This window comes from Geospiza fortis, unplaced genomic scaffold (genome assembly GCF_000277835.1).
Source record: "Geospiza fortis unplaced genomic scaffold, GeoFor_1.0 scaffold195, whole genome shotgun sequence".
Taxonomy (NCBI): domain Eukaryota; kingdom Metazoa; phylum Chordata; class Aves; order Passeriformes; family Thraupidae; genus Geospiza; species Geospiza fortis.
Window position 1 is genome coordinate 2,619,389 of NW_005054324.1, and position 17,119 is coordinate 2,636,507.

Sequence of the window (17,119 nt, forward strand, 5' to 3'; positions counted from 1 at the left end):
ATAGGATGGATGCCAGTGGCTACTGGTCCCATGCCAGCTGCTCCACGGCAGGAGAGAAAGCGAAGCCAGGACTCTCTGATTGTGCTGAATGTGAGTGGCATCCAGTTCCAGACATGGCTGGACACCTTAGAGCGCTACCCTGACACTCTGCTGGGCAGTTCAGAGCGGGACTTCTTCTACCACCCTGAGACACAGCAGTACTTTTTTGATCGGGACCCTGACATTTTCCGCCACATTCTCAACTTCTACCGTACTGGGAAGCTTCATTATCCTCGCCAGGAGTGCATCTCAGCTTATGATGAGGAGCTGGCCTTCTTTGGCATCATCCCTGAGATCATTGGTGACTGCTGTTACGAGGAGTACAAGGATCGCCGGCGTGAGAATGCTGAGCGCCTGCAGGATGATGCTGATACGGATCATGTAGCTGAGAGCTCCCTACCCTCAATGACAGCTCGTCAGAGGATGTGGCGGGCCTTTGAAAACCCACACACCAGTACCCTGGCTCTGGTCTTTTACTATGTCACTGGTTTCTTCATTGCCGTCTCTGTTATTGCCAACGTGGTGGAGACAGTGCCCTGTGGGGTAAGCCCAGGTCGCATCAAAGAGCTGCCCTGTGGAGAGCGGTATGCGGTGGCTTTCTTCTGTCTGGATACTGCCTGTGTCATGATCTTCACAGTTGAATATCTCCTACGTCTGCTGGCAGCTCCTAGTCGCTACAAATTCGTGCGCAGTGTCATGAGTATCATTGATGTGGTGGCCATTATGCCATATTACATTGGCCTGGTGATGACAGATAACGAGGATGTCAGTGGGGCTTTTGTGACATTAAGAGTCTTTCGTGTCTTCAGGATCTTTAAGTTTTCCCGCCACTCACAGGGTCTGCGCATCCTGGGCTACACGCTGAAAAGTTGTGCCTCGGAGTTAGGCTTCCTCCTCTTCTCACTCACCATGGCCATCATCATCTTTGCCACAGTCATGTACTATGCAGAGAAGGGTTCCTCAGCCAGCAAGTTCACCAGCATCCCTGCAGCCTTCTGGTACACCATCGTCACCATGACAACACTGGGGTAAGTGCAGCTGGTGTTTGGTTACAGCCAACATTTCAACAAGTGTATTGGCATGAACGGAAAGATACTGTTTTAAAAAAATGGTGATAGAAAAAAATGTGAGGGTAAGTATCTGTTACAGAACTTTAAGAATACAACTTGTGACTTCCTTCTAGATGTTTTACATGTTTAAGAGAGTTAACAACATTGCTGAAATTAAAATAACCCAAATCCACAAAATGCAAAAAACCTGACATAGCAAACAACAAAACAAAGCAAAAAAGTCTTGAAACTCTTTGGTTTTGGACAGTGAAATTGGAATATTTTATGAGTATGTGTGAGTTATCGGTGGATTTTTAATGGAGTACTGTCTTTGCTGGCAGGCCCTGTTACAGTGTTGCTAAATTATTAATGTTTATAAGGAGAACCAAAGTGCAAGCTTTTAATTTGATCAGTATGTGGATCTGCCATTTTGTTTTAAGTCGTGTATTGATGTAGACCTGGATATTGAGTTTGTTATTACAAAATGATTTATTTTCATGAAAATCGTGTCCTGTCTTTACAAAAAAATATATTTGTGATTTTATTTAAGACACTGAACACATTTCCTTTGATTTTCATGGACCTATAACTTTTAAATTATGAGTGTCAAGCTACACTGACTGGTGACACACTCTGGAAAATGATCTGAGGAAGTGTGAGACATATGACACATCAAGCATGTGTCTTTAAGCAATTCCAATGGCAATACAATTTCTTTCAGAGAACAGGGGTTAAAAAGTGTCACTGCTGACATTAGAATGCAATGCATTTTAATGGAAAGATGAGAGAGAGTATATTTTATGAAGTCTCTGATACCAGTGTCTGATTGTATCAGCTGATTCTCTGCACTAAGTTATAAAATGCATTTGTCTGTAGTTACAATAGGGATTTAGAAGGTTGACTAATTTGAGGTGACAATTTTTTCCCTATTCCTAATTTTGAGTTGTATAGTACCATCTATGAAACTGAAAATTTGTTGTTTCATTACAAACTGACTAGTAATTTAATAATTACAGATACTAAATGACAAACTTTGCACTTTCATTAATGCCAAGCCCATAATTTTATTAGCATTTTGCCATATCTTGTTGGGACTGTTGAGATTTATGGAGCATGTATAACTTTTAAATTTAACAAAATGAAAGTGCATTATTAAACTATTATGAAAAACTTGATTAATTATGTGCAATAGTAATTTACTTGGGAAACGCGCATACAAAATATTGAAAAAGATAAAAGGAATGTCTTAAGCCACCATTTTTTATACAAGGCTTTTATCTTCAGTGTGCTATAACAAATGAAGATAAATATAGTGCATAGTAAATATTTCATACTTCTTGTAAGGGCAAGTTATGCTAAAAAGGAGTGACAAGAGCTTTGGGGATTTTAACCTGCCTTTTAGGTTCCTGGGTGGTTTTTTGGTTTTCATTTTCCGTTGCTGGTGACAAATGGAGGGCCCAGTTACCAGAAGAAACAAGTTAGGCATGGTATCTAGATCCACATTCCTGTATTTTCTGATGCTGATTTTTAACCATTTATTTTTAATTAGAACAGTGATATTTTCAAGAAAGAATTGACTGATACTTAAACATAAAAAAAACAGAAGCTGGTGTATGTTTTTTTTGGTAGCGAAATGTACTTTCTGAGGAAGTTGTTTCCATGCTCATTCACAATGTGGAAAGTACTTGTCCATGGTACTGAACAGAAACTTGTCTTGTTTTATGCCCAAATTGCGCTGATTATTGCACAGGTATGTATCACAGCTGGTGTTGATATGATTTGTTTGTTTCTTTGAGACACACACACACACACACACACACACACACACACACACAGAGTACATGAGTATTATTCTGTAATTCCAGGTTTTGATGTATTACTCTGAGCAAAATCTTCAAAAGTACTGCTGTAATTTGAACATAATTTCAAATCTCTTTGAATTGAGCCTAAGAACCTGTTCTTAAGTATACAGTGACACAATATTTTGGTCTCAGGTGGAACAAAAAGGGTTAAAGAGAATCCTCTCCTGCTTGACTCCTTTTTTTAAGGTAGTTTGAACAGAGAAAGTTTTGAGCAGGTTGAACAGAGATCCAAAGTCTCACCCTCAGGAGTTCAGGTATGATACAGGTTCAAATATGACAGACATCTCCAATTTTCATTAAATCTTTAATCAGTGCATTAGCTAGATTAGGTCCTTTTAATAACATCATGATAACTTTGTAAAGATTACATTGAAATGTTAAATATATATATGTGAATAATTTATTTAAAATTAGCATAATAAAAGCTTTGAAATCTTTTTAGTTGATGGAATAATTACGAAAAGGAGAGGGAAGTTGTAGGGAATAGCATCAAGGGTCAGTGAAAGCTGATTGTAATTAGTACTGATACCTTTTCTATGTGCTAAAGCTTACCACCTCTTTACTAATACAGAACTCCTGTTCATTTTAACTTTAGTTTTAGCTGAATCAGGAATGTATAAATGGACTCAATAGGAACAACTTCTTTCATTTAGAAATAAAGCTTGATGAAGTCTTTATGTTTTAAATGACAGTAGCACACAGCAGGATATGTGAAATACTACAAAAATTCATGAAAGCTAATAGTGAATAATAGATTAACATAAAATTGAGTTTTTGAGTCTTGGTGTCATTGTCATATTTTTCTAGATAGCAAGGGTATTGAGTAAGCGACCTTTGCAATTTGGGGAGTTATTACCTTGGAAGCAGAGCTATATTTCTCAGTTCTGCATGATTGCTGAGCAATTAAAGTGTCTTTAAAAAACATAGATTACATTTTCCTTTGCAGAGTGCTAGTGACTTCAAATACTACTATATTTTTGCCTCCAAGGATATTCCAGCTATTAACTGCTCTTCACTTCTCAGCTCAAGTAGTACCTGTGCATGGAAATTTTACATGAAAGAGCTGAAAAAAATGAAAAAAAGGGAAGAAAGGAGCAAAGGAAAAAAGAGAACATGAGAAAAATAAAGGCAGAGAAAGAAAGAGGACGATGCCTCCAGAAAAACAGCATGCACACTTCCAAAAACTGAACTGTCTGATTTTAACTTCAAACTAGTCTTTTTTCAGGATTAATTATAGCAAAAGTTAAGTAGAAACAAGAAGAGAAAATAGAATAAAATGGATAGAGGTCACAAAATATTTTATGTAGATTCAAGATAATAGTGGAAAGCACAGAGGTCGAGTATCAGGTTAGTGCGAAGATGACAGAGAGAAGAGCTCAAGTCTACTGAACTGGGACTGGCAGACCTCCATAGGGGCTTGTGAACATCTACACCCATAATGACAGTTCTGTCACTTTCTGCTGTCACCTTATAACATGGCAGTCTAATAAATTTCCATCTGCCCTGTCAGGAGCCAGGAAATAAGCTGGAATAGCTGGTAAGGTTTTGATGGTGTAAGGATATTGTTTGTTCCCAAGTCAGCCAGAGCTGTAGTGTAGTTTGTGTTTTATGAAGATATTATACTTTTAATAAGGAACATAGTGCTCTTCTGTGAGTAGTTTTAAAGCACTCTCACTGCTATATTAAAATTCTATTTTTATAGTCTTTACATTGGGTAGCTTTATCAAGTCACACAATGCTTCAGTAGATGAGCAGAATACTTCATGAAGGGAAGTTTAAACTTTACTACTCGTTTATTTGCTTTCATTTTATAAACTAGAGGTGTGTCTTTCAGAAAAGATAAAGCAACTATTTGTTTTCATTATTTGTGAATATACTCCATAATGTGTGAGGAAACCCACTTAAGATATATCAAATTCTCTGAAGACTTTATAATAAACAGATGACTAGATGTGATAACAGAAAGCCTCAAACAGTGAACAAGGGAAGAGAGCAAAGGATTTCCTTTTCCTGCACATTCATATTCTTTGCCATCTTCAGCCCTTTTTTCATTCTTTTTTCATTACTATGCGTGTATTCTATCTATTTCTTTTTTCCAGTATTTATTCCAGCTACCACTTCCTGTAGTTTTCATGGTTGGTGTTTGTCTACTGGTTGACACCTTTCCTCCCTACTTCAAGATGAGTTAAACATTTGTACTAAGACTCTGCTGGCTTTATTTTTTTTCTTCTGCTCCTTTTTTCCAGGTTTCTAATTCATCCTTCACTACTAGATCTAATCTTTAGTTTATCATCATTGTCGTTTATTTGACCTGAACTTTCCTCAGAGTAGATCTTTTGTTCTGACCTTTGTTTGATAGATTTTTCCTTATGAGCATCATAAAATTTCCACATCATCACTTTTTTTTCTGAAATGCTACACATATTCTCTTTTCTCACCACTGTGCCATTTTCAGTGTGTTTAGTTCCTTATAGTCTCTGCATTTTAGTTTGAAATAATCGATCTCTTTAGAACTTTTAATAAAAAATTGAGTTTAGTAAAATCTGACAAGGGAGAACAAAATTCAAAATCTTTGTTTTATGAAAAATTTCATTAAAAGTTTGGATATATTCTTATGATTAGTGTTACAAATGTAGAGATTCATAAAGTTAGAGTATTATTTCTGTATCTTGTACGTATATATTGCTCATTCATTTTTTGTTTGATATTTTCAACCCAGTTTCAAATAGAATTTTTCTATCTTTGTCTTTTTATATACAACCTAGTGGATTTTGTATTTTACAAATGTGTTTGATGTCTCAAACTATTTTCTCTTCACAGCGGAGACATTTAGCCTATAAAACAGAGGAGGGACAAAGTGTAGTTGTGATCACCTTCAAAGTACATTACTAGAGATTAAAAAAGGGCTCCAGGGAGAATTTGTTATACTGAGGGTCATTTTGATAGCAGTAAAAAAAATTCTTTGTTCTGTAACAAAAAGATTACTGAAGTTGTATTGGGTTGTTGTTGCTTGACAGAGAGTGGAGTAATTGTATTCTTATTTAGTTGCACTGGGGACCAGCTTTTATCTTCAAAAAAATCCTGAAAATCTCTTAGAGAGGAAAAGGACTTAGCTTGTTTCACTCATTTGTCTTGAGCATGAACTTCCTTAGTTCAGTTATGAAGAACATGAAGGTGGTGCTTAAGAAAAAGATCTTTCTGCTCAGGATCTAACATATTTGCTCCTCTGGTAGAAACAGATGGAATTTTGTTTCCTTTTTGTTACTTTGAAACAAGAATAAGAACAATTAGAGTACTGTGGACCTGGATGTAGCATAGAAATATTCTTAGTACAGCAGAACTAATCATCTCGGAGAGTAATTATGTCTAGTGCCTGATCTATTAACTAAGGCCTATCATTCAGGTAATCATCAGTGAATACTGTCATTTTAGTAAAATCTTTAAGTGATCAAACCCAAGAAGTTCAAACTGAGTGATGACAATCTGTGACTCACATCATTGTGCCTTTGTCTAAAATGAAAAATTTGCAATATAAAAGCCACATAAATCTATGAATACAGTATTAGAAATAGTGCCTGCCATGCAAAAAAATATCTGGAAATGGAAACTGTATTTCTGAAGAGGGGAACATAAATACCACAGAAATAAAGCGACTATTCAAAATAAGTTCAGAACATCTTGGAACTTCAGGGTGACAATTAAGTTTTCAGACATTTGAAAGACAGTCTAGTGAGTTACTCCTTTTACTTGATTTTTATGACATTATATTCCATTGGCAGAATTTCATAATATTCATCATAGTAAGCTAATTAGAGAAGAATCTGGTTCATTGGGAGTTAAGATTATAGATTGTTCTAAAGAGGGAGTATAAATTAGAAATACAGAAATTGTTTAGAATTGCCGTGAAGAGGTTTCATCAGAAACCTGACAACAGAGCTGACAGAGTGAACAGAGTGATGGAAAAGATTCTGTATATTTCTGTACCTATCATTTATTGGGCAATAGATAGGAGCACAGGCTTTTCTGGAAGGCGTAGTCTTTAAGACATTTTTTTTTTCTGAATTGATTATGCGGTGGAGAAAATGTTTTGAATATATTGGCAGTACTTTAAAATGATAGCTCTACACTACACTTCCTGGAACAATAATAGTCACCCTGCTTGGACATCACCCCCTAACACAGTTAGGAGCCCTAATTTCTACCACTATTTCTTAATATCTTTTTTTATGAAGCACATGATTTTGATCTTCCTGTGTCTCTGGTAATGTTTTATAAATGTCTTGTTAAGTAAAATAGCCATGGGGTTTGTTTTTACAAAAAAAAAAAATCAATTTTCACCAAAGTACACAATGAAATTTACATGATATTCGCAGCATAGGCTTAAATACATGTGATTTGAGATGAAATAAAAAATAATGCTTTTGACTAGAGCATCTGATGTGTAACAGGTATGAGTGCCCTGCAGAAAAATCCTGGAGACAAAAACTTATTCAGGTATCTGACATATGAGGGCTGAGGTTTAAACATGAGTACCTGTGAAGATCACGTGATCAATGCATAAAAAGAGTAAAATCTAACAGGATTCATCTCTATTATAATTCAAATGAGACTGCACTCCTTTTCTCATAGCAGCATAGACACAACTTATGCATTATTAGGAAATACATCTTAATGTACCTAGGTATCAGTACACCCTTCCTACTACCATGAGTTCAAATTCTTGCAGTTAAGTGCATTGACAAAAGCTAATAAAAGAGTAAAAAACTGCTATCTTTCTGATTACTAAAGATACAATGATATCAGTCATATAAGCAATTGTATTTTTTGTGTTTAGAAAAGCAGTTTAATTTCTTATATTCCACTGTGTAGTATTGTTCCTTATCTGCAGATTTCCATCCTGAAGGTGAAAGCATTAGGAGCTACTGTGTAAATGTACTTAATCAGAGCATGTTCTTCAGTTAGAGGAAACATGAGGTTGCTAAAAAACCTAGAAAAATGTTTTTCATGTGAACAAAGTAAAATTTTGCATATTTAAAGTATTTAGGAATAGTAGTTTGTGTTTGATTCCTGTTTTTTTAGTTTCATCTATGTTACTGGTTTCTTTGATCTGATTGGTTGAACTGAGAAGTCAAAATTCATAGACAAAGAGTTCTCCTGGATTCATTAATTTATAGGGCCCGAGCAATACCAGGAAGAATTTAAAGGCATTTGTGTGTCTGAAGATAGGCACTCATCTTGAATTTTCAGAAGAGGCTTGGGTGTTAGAAACACAAAGGAGAGCAGCTGAAGCTAGGAACCCAGTCACCTTAGAAAACAGTCTTATGTGCACAGGAGTGACTTCTAGGATAAGTATAGAATACTGTACTCAGATTTTGGGGATGTCCCGGAGGCAGCATCAAATGCCCCTATCAGAATCAAATGGATCCTACTAGGGTTCAGGTCTTGTTAAAATAGAATATGCCCTATTTTTATATAATACTGTAGCAAGGAGATAAGAATGGTATGCTAAGGAAAGAGGAATGAGAAATTCAAGAAAAAAAGAAGAGTAACTGCAAGAGTAATGTAAATTATCCAAGGGGTATATTTGATCCTAATTTTCTGTCTCTATGGTTTTCAAACCAAGAGTTCAACATGAAAAGATGTGTAAGAAATGGAAGCTATAACATGTAGATATTAATAATGGAAATATTTTTAGAAACAGTGTGAAAAATTATGAAACAATGTCAGGTGGGTGATTCCATTTTTCAAATAAACATGCAGTCTGAGGATTTATTGGTTTCAACAGATCTCTTATTTAGCATATACACAGTAAATTTGTTGAGATGCTGAAGCATGGTAAGAAAAGGTAAAAGTTAATTCTCAATTTTGACCACTGAAAATTCATCCCCTTCTCTAGTATGGTGGAAAACATTTTTATTTTGTGTCTATTTGATTTTTTTAATGGACACTGTTTGTAGATATATGTAGGAGGTTTGAGGAGTACTTTGTCGGCCTTTGTGTTTTCTCTTTATGCTGTAATATGAACTTTGTAAGCAGAGTCTACAGTTCTGCTAGTTAATTTTTACCTTAATCTCTGTTCCTAAATGAAGCATATTTAAAGCACATTTTCCTGGTTTTTTCTTGATTCTTTGTAAAAAAATTTATTTCCTGAGGTAAGCATCTTATATCACAGCTCTTTCTCCTTGAGGATGCATTGTGATTTGTGCCCCGATTTTAACTGGATGGTGTCTAGCTCAGTTCTGCACTTACTACTACTTGCACTAAGGGTTTTTATAAAAACATAACATATGAAGAAAAAATCCCAGTATTGAGAACACGTGTATATTTTTTTAAAATATAATCTCTTATAATGTCAGCATTAAAACAGAAATCTTATATGTATCTGTAGAAGTAAATTTAGCTGTTTGATTATCAAAGACTCAGTGTCCTTAGCTAAGACTTCTTATAGTATAAAAGGCAGTATAAACTTCTAGGATTTTATTTAATTACTCTGAGTACTGTGGTAAATTAAAATCAAGTAAGTATGTTTCACTACAGTTTAAATCTCTTGGATTAAGAGAATTAATTTTAGATTAAGAAGTAACTGTGAATCTCCTTAATGGTATCTGTAATAGCCTAATTTTAGGATAACACATTAACATGCTTTAATTAATCATTATTTTGGATAAAAAATATTTTGAGGCCAAACCTTAACTTTTTCAAATGTGTATCCAGAAATATAGATTTTTTTTCTATGAATTATACTGGCAGATTCTCAAAATATTTTGGCCAATGCACAGAGAACAGTCTTTCAAATTATCACTTGAAAGCTTAGCCATCCAGGCATTCCCTGTAAATGGCTGAGAGTTAGACTGTAAGGTTGTGAAGGAATTAATTTAGGATTGTGTAATAGCTTACAGTCTGAATGTGTCTTTTGCATCCTAACTCACTGCTTCTTTCAGTAAGATGAATCAAGAGAGGTTTCTGTATGAGTGCATATGTAATGTGAGTGGGATCCTTAACTTTTCATTGTTGTTACTATTCATATCCCCCTTTTTTATAGCCCAAAAGAGGAGTTTTATTATTGTGTTAGTGGCCTTACTTTCATTTTCTGTAACTTTTATCTCTTCCCCTTGCAGCCACTTAACAATTCCCTGAGCATCCTTATCAGCTATGGGCAGCAACTACTGCACTGTGCAGAGTTGCTTAGGAACAAAATTGATGCTCTTTGACATGGTGGGTGACAGCTGCAACATGCTGGTCCCCAACTCTCCTTCCTACAGAGGAATAAAAAGCAGAGAGGTTGAAGAAGTTTTCCAAATCTGATTATGAAGAGCCTATATGCTTTTTTGTTTTAGGATATCTAATCACTTCATTGTTAGTATGCAACAGGTAAAGAATTGTGGCCTTTCTATTGAAGACACAGCAGTATCAAGCATCTTTAGTAACAACTCTTTTTAACTCTTTGAAATATAAATACCACAGTATCTTGTACCACTTCTAGAATTGAGAATTTTTCGTTTTTCTAAATGTTTTGGTTTGGTTTGTTATTGATGCATTTGTTTACATCAGTTGATGAAATCCAAGTTGAAACATGAATATCATGGACTAGAGACATGAGAACTGGACAAATAGAATATGTACACCTATTCTCACACACTTATCAAGAGCTATGCTTGCAGCTGTCTCTTGTATTTATTTGATATGTACGTATATAAAATGAAACTTTAAATATTGTAAACTCTAGACTGTTTGAGAATTTAGGCAGAATTTGCTATTTTAGCATCTGAATGGAAGCTTGAAAGAGTACAAATTGAAGCTTTCCCACAGACAGATAGTTTAGAGTAAATCTGTCCACAGACTGGCTTAATGATTTGACATGTTCAGTATTAGTTATTTTCCAAGTTAAAGGGAATCTCAAGTTTTATCTGATTTGTTTGTGAACACAATAATCAGCCTACAGTATGTGTCAAAAGGTGCCAAGTTTTAGAGGTAAATATTATAAAGGAATGTCCTTACAAAAAAAAGCCCCAGGTAATATGGGATATGTGTGCTGTCCTGCTCAGACCATGTGCTACTTCTGACACCTCTCTCTCTCTACATCACATCACAGTCAAATCACTGGAGAAGTTGCAGCTGCTGAAAGGCTGCAACTGTCATCATTCCTTTAGCCTACAGTTTCTTTCCTGCAAAGGCTCAAATTCTTGAAGTTTAGTGCATTAAATAATTCATGGGAGAAGCAATAGCAGTGTTGCTGGTTGTGCTGGTGGGCCCTTCAGCACAGCTTAGCCTCTTGCTGCGCTGGCAGAGCTGTGCCAGGCTCCCTCCACCTCTGGGGACAGGCACAGCCGCAGACCAGAGATGCTGCTGACTTCTTGTGTGTGGCACAGATGACCAATGATTTTAAAATATAGACATCTTTGTGCAACAGTGCACATGCAAGATAAAGTCCTGCTTGTGGGAGGGGGAGATAGGAACCAGTTTTGTTTCAGGTCTCTAGAAGACAGAGAAAAGTGCCTGGTGTGAGCTGCCCAAATCCCTTTGGATGCTGCTTCCTTCTGGCAACTGGCTGCCCTGAGCCATCTTCACACCATGAGTACAGCACAATGTCTGTCAGACAGTCATCCACAGAGTGCATTTACAGTTTGCTGGGCCATGCAATAGCAAAGAGTTTTGGGGTCTTGCTACACTTCTCCAGACTGCATAAGAGCTTTCCCTATTACTCTATGTAGTCACAACATTTAGTGTGCACTGCTTCCAATGTCTCTGCAAACAAATTAAGTGAATACAGAGAAAAGTGACAGATTATTTGGAATACTGGACAGAAAAATGGATGGAAGTATGGATTTAGATCCACATAAATGGTTTTGAAATATATCAAAAGGCTGAAAACAGATTGGTTCATCTCTTTAGTCTCTCTCAGTGGTGTATCTTCTGCTTTAATATACTTTCTGATACCTGTTTCCTAGCTCACTAGCTATTCTCAGAGGTTCCCTTGTTTTCAAAGCAAACAAATCCAAATGCAACAGAAAGGTTTCCTTAAATAAACCTTTCATATTGTCTGTACATAGTTCATTTCCCAATCTCTATGTTTGTGTGGAAGGATATAGCTATAGAATTTAGAGATCAGATCTTAGGTGTGTGGTTTTTAAAGAAGACAATCAGAACATAAAACTATTTTAAAGGAGACAAATAGGACATGCTGTACAATAGAATTATTATGGAAGAATCTGGAGGTGGAATTCCAACTTATTTCTCTGCCAGTTGCTTACTATCTCTGGGAGATATTTATAGGTCTTAACTTACTCCTCCAAAAGTTAAATAGTTCTGAAGTAGTCATCCTTTTCTCACTTAGGAGGTAATGAAGAGAAGCAAGCATCTGGATGTGCTCATTCCTCTGCACTGAGTATAAATGAAATTTATTATAATTATTAGAGACTTTAAATACCAAGTGGAAATGGATGAGATAAATCCTAAGCTCCCCTTATTCCCAAGTTATATAATTGTGAAAGGCTCACAGCATATTCCTTTCAAAGATCATAGCAGAATACATGGTTGGCATTTGATGGCAATTCCCACTTCATCAAAAAGGCATCATATCTGCTACATTTGAACTCAAAATATTCTTGTTTTATGTAACCCTGAAGACCGCTTCAGTGCTTTTGCCAATCTTTTGTCCTTTTTCAAACAACACATCAAAAATTTTAAATTTGAAAAAAAAAGATTTAATGTTTGGGCTGGTTTCAAAGAAGTCTCTAGAAATTTGAATTAAAATTTAAGTATTCATTTTAATTTTCTGCAGGAAAGAAGTCATTCTTCAAATAGCAATGCTTGTGAGTTAAGATATGGAGAACTTGAATACCTTGATTACCCTTCAAACTGTTTCTGTTCTTCTGAATGGGAAATGTAAAGACCAAGCCACATGGTGGCTTGTTAGCTGTTTCATCACTGTGCATTTCTAAAGTGTCCCAGAGGAGAGATATCAGACACATCCCCCCATGCCACTGTTCTTCCAGGAGATCTCAGAGCTCTAGACTGCCGTTAGGCATTGCCAGTGCATAGCTCTGAAGCAGACTGAAAATTTTGGAGACATGCTGCAATAAATTTCAGCAGGGACACTCTACTCACTGCAGTAATCATTTTCATATTTAATTCAATTTAAAAAATATCATTTTCTCTAAAGCTGCCTCCAGACTGAAGTACTACAGAACCGTAAAGGCCATGACAGGGTATTATGGTCAAAGCTGCTTCAGAGTTTATGTCTTTCTCATTTTCCTTCTGAACTTTGTTCACTTCTCTGCAAGTCATACCAATCTCTCTGGTAAGGGAATTCTGTAATTCGTTATGAAATCCTGTTATCAACAAAGATTTGGTTTAACTCATTTTAGTTTGTCTTCATGATCTGCTTTTCCAGAACAGCAAATCTCAAATTTGCCAACTAGTAGAGTCCTTTACAAGTGTGAAATGACATTTCCTTCAGTATGTTCCTTTTTTTGTGGGTGTAAGAGTTCATGAAATTTTGCTCTTTTATGCATTAAGTGGCATATTAAATTTTTTGTGTCTGTGAAAAGAGATGAATGAACTACAGAAGAAACAATATTTCCTTTTTTATCTTCCCTTCACTGGCCAGCTGTATTATAAACTTCCAAAAAAGTTTTTTTTAAAAAGTGCTATCCTACATAACTATCAAAACATTGCTTCTCCTTTGAGGGGAAACAGTGGTTATTTCATAATTTGAGTAACAGTTTTGATTTAATACTTTTTAAAAATAGTTCTCTTCCCATTTGCAGTTCAACCTAATGCTTTTGAAAAGCTAGAAGAGTGATGATAATGATGGAAAAGAAACTCTTTTTTAAGCTTCTTGGTTATTTCTAAGTTGTCCTTGGAACAAATCCTGGTGTGAAGACAATTTTTTTACATACTTCTGAGATTTGGAGTTATATTTTTATTATGCCAACCCCTTTTCCACTGCCTTTCAAAACAAATTGAGAGCAGGGACCTATGAAGACAGTCTGAGGAGAAATTATTTACCTAACTAGTTTGCTAGAGAGAAATAGATATAGACAGTGGCAAAAGCTGAGTTGTTAGTCCTTCAGTAAAGCAGCCTGATAGTGGCTAGTGTTCTGCACCAGGATGGTGTGGTGGGATGTGAGGTGAGAGAGTGAAGATGCAGGATTTTTCCTGAATCTTGACAAGAAAGGTACAACAACAAATGGCTTAATAAAATAGATGTTTTAATAACATAAAGAGGAATATAGTTATCTAGTCAATCTCATACCCCTTCAGATGCTGGGAACTATGCATTCGCTTAGCATTGGATGGGTGGGGGGGATTTTTCCACAGCATGCTGCATAGAGCCTGTGCATGCAGAGATCTCTCTTTTGGTTCTTTGTAGTATTGCATAATTTTTATTTACTTGTTGCAATAAAACAACCCTATTAATAAAGGATATTTTCATTATAGCTTCTTGCTGCACTCTTAGATAAAGGCAAGGTCATACAGGTGGTGTAATCACCAGTACCAAGTTACCTGCAGGATCCTATCTTACAGTGATCTGGGCAGGTTTATCCTGCAGACAATGTGTTTGTACAACAGAGCACAGCCTGAAGGCTAGGGTAAAAATTTAGCATGGTCTGCTATTCTTGCTGGGTTTCACTGTTATGCGAATCACTAACTCTCCAGTGTACTGTGGTCCTTCAGGCAGGTTCACTACAACAGATTCGTGATGTGAGGTAAAGAAAAATACTCCTGTTCACATGATTTCTTTACTGCAATATAAAAACCAGTAACTTTTAGTGATTATGGTTGTTGACTTTGGTCAGAGAATTCTAAAAAAGCTGAGAACTTTTACAGTCAGACAAAAGGAAATATCACTCCTATTTTCAAAAAGGAAAGAAAGAAGGATGTAAGGAACCACATACACTTTGCCTGGGAAGATTGTGGTGCAAATCCTCATGGAAGTAGTTTTAAGGCACATACAACACAAAGAGGTATTTTAGGACAGCCAACATGGCTTTCTTAAGGCAAATTGTGCCTGAAGAATCTGGTGGCTCTCTATGATGGAGTGACTGCGACAGTCGACAGGGGAAGACAGACCAACGTCATCTACCTAGACTTCTGTAAGGCCTTCAACATTGTCCCATAGAACATTCTGATCTCCAAATTGATCAGGCATGGACTTGAAGGGTGGGCTTATCCATGTCATGTCCTCATGGATGTAAAGCTGAAGATGAGCCAGCCCTGTTCGCTCACAGCCTGGAAAGCCAACTGCATCCTGGGCTGCATCAAGAGCTGCATGGCCAGGAGGGCAAGGGAGGGGATTCTGCCCCACTGTTCCACTCTGGCGAGACCCCACCTGGAGTGCTGCATCCAGCTCTGGAGTCCTCAGCACAAGAAAGACATGGACCTGTTGGAGAAGGTCCAGAGGAGGTTCACAAAGATTATCAGAGGGCTGGAGAACCTCCCCTCTGAAGACAGTGCAGAAAGAGTTGGGGTCATTCAGCCTGGAGAAGACTCTGGGGAGACCTTTTTGTGGCCTTCCAGTACCTAAAAGATCTTATAAAAATGAGAATGAGTGAATTTTTACAAGGACATATAAGATAAGGAGGAATGGTTTTAAACTAAAAGAGGAGATATTTAGGTTAGATGGTAGGAGAAAATTGTTTACTGGGAGGACAGTGAGGCATGAGAACAGGTGGCCCAAAGAGGTTGTAGATGCTCCACCCCTGGAAGTGTTCAAGACAAAGTTGGATGGGGCTGGTCTAGTGGAAGATGCCCTTGCCCAAGGCTGGCAGTTTAGATTTAGATAATCTTTAAAGTCCCTTGCAACCCATAATGTTCTGTGGTTCTAAGATAATATCAGAATAAGTTGAATATGTTCAAATAAATATCTGAAACTTTTTCCCAAAGAAACCTCATATTTCTTCTCAAAATTTCACAGTGAAGCATCAAGAGCTCTTGCAATGTAAGGTAATAGAAAATCTCTTCAGGAGTCTTTGAACTTTTTTTCTTATGTGAGATTTTGATAAAAGTAAAATGTAGTTGGAAAATATAATTTATGAATTTCCTGTTTCCAAAAATACATGAATGAAGCCCACTTACTTTTTATTCATTTTCTTTTAGAAATGTAGAACAAAAGCCTAAAACATTTGGCTTGTTTGATTCAAATTGCTTTTGGGATTTCAGTTCAAAGGAATTTTGACTTTTCATCCATTCGTGGAATGGAGAATACTTTCAGAAAAAAATGCTATAAAAGAACAATTTCATCTAATGGTGAGAGGCTATAAACCAGACTTAAAAAAACAATTAGAAAAATTAATGGCAAGATATCCACCAGTGCACATTGAAGAAAAAGGATACAACTTCTGCCTTGGGTAGAAATTACAGATTGCTGATGGTATAACTGGTGTAGTACCATGGTGCTCTTGCCTTTGCTTATGTCCTAACCATGTCATTAATTTTCAGCCACAGACAGGGCTTTAGTTTTACACTAATTCATCTCCTTCACCTCCCCCTCTCATGCTCTCAGTTAATGGAAATAACTTAACTGTGGGTCGGATCAAGCTTAGATTAGGAAGATAGGTTTTTTCCCTAAATACTTTTTTAAAAATTGTGGACAATGGGTTCATTATAGCTATTGTTAAGTACCTTAATTAAAGGTTCAGAGTCTCCAAGAATATCATAGAGCTTGAGTACTGTGCAAACAGGAAAACAGATGGTTTAAAGTCACGAGTAATTCTTACTACTCTTACTTTCTTCAGCTATTTATATAATCAAAGGTCATAATCTACAAGGTGGTGAGAACTTTTGTCGGCTGCAGAACACAAAAACGTAATAAAAATTTCAATGTAAGGTGCATAAATGCTGCGGTATCTGTGAGTCCCTGAGTGCCTTGCAGGATTTAGTGCTATTCACTTGATCCAAAGCCCATGGAAATCAAATAGTCTTTGGTTTGACCTGAGAGGGCTTTGCATCAAGCTTTTGTATAAAAACCACTAGAAAGATATTGACCAGGACAACAATTACTTTCTTGAATTATGTCAAACTGTAAGGATTTTATCCCAGATCCATGGGAATGTTAATAGGCATTCCTCCAATACATGTATTGCTCTCAGTACCTTATGCAGACACAGGGTGAGAAAAACAAATTATAGAGTTTAATTAAATGTACTTGAAGAATATTTTCATCAG

The 17,119-nt window shown here is 36.4% G+C and overlaps 1 protein-coding gene across 1 annotated transcript in view; it reads left to right on the top strand.

Annotated features, from left to right (window-relative positions):
- KCND2 (potassium voltage-gated channel subfamily D member 2) overlaps positions 1–17,119 on the top strand; it is a 285,172-nt gene that overhangs the window by 25,124 nt on the left and 242,929 nt on the right. Inside the window, 1 exon segment of the mRNA XM_014306970.2 lies at positions 5–1,067. Within this exon segment, the coding sequence (XP_014162445.2) occupies positions 5–1,067 (1,063 nt within the window).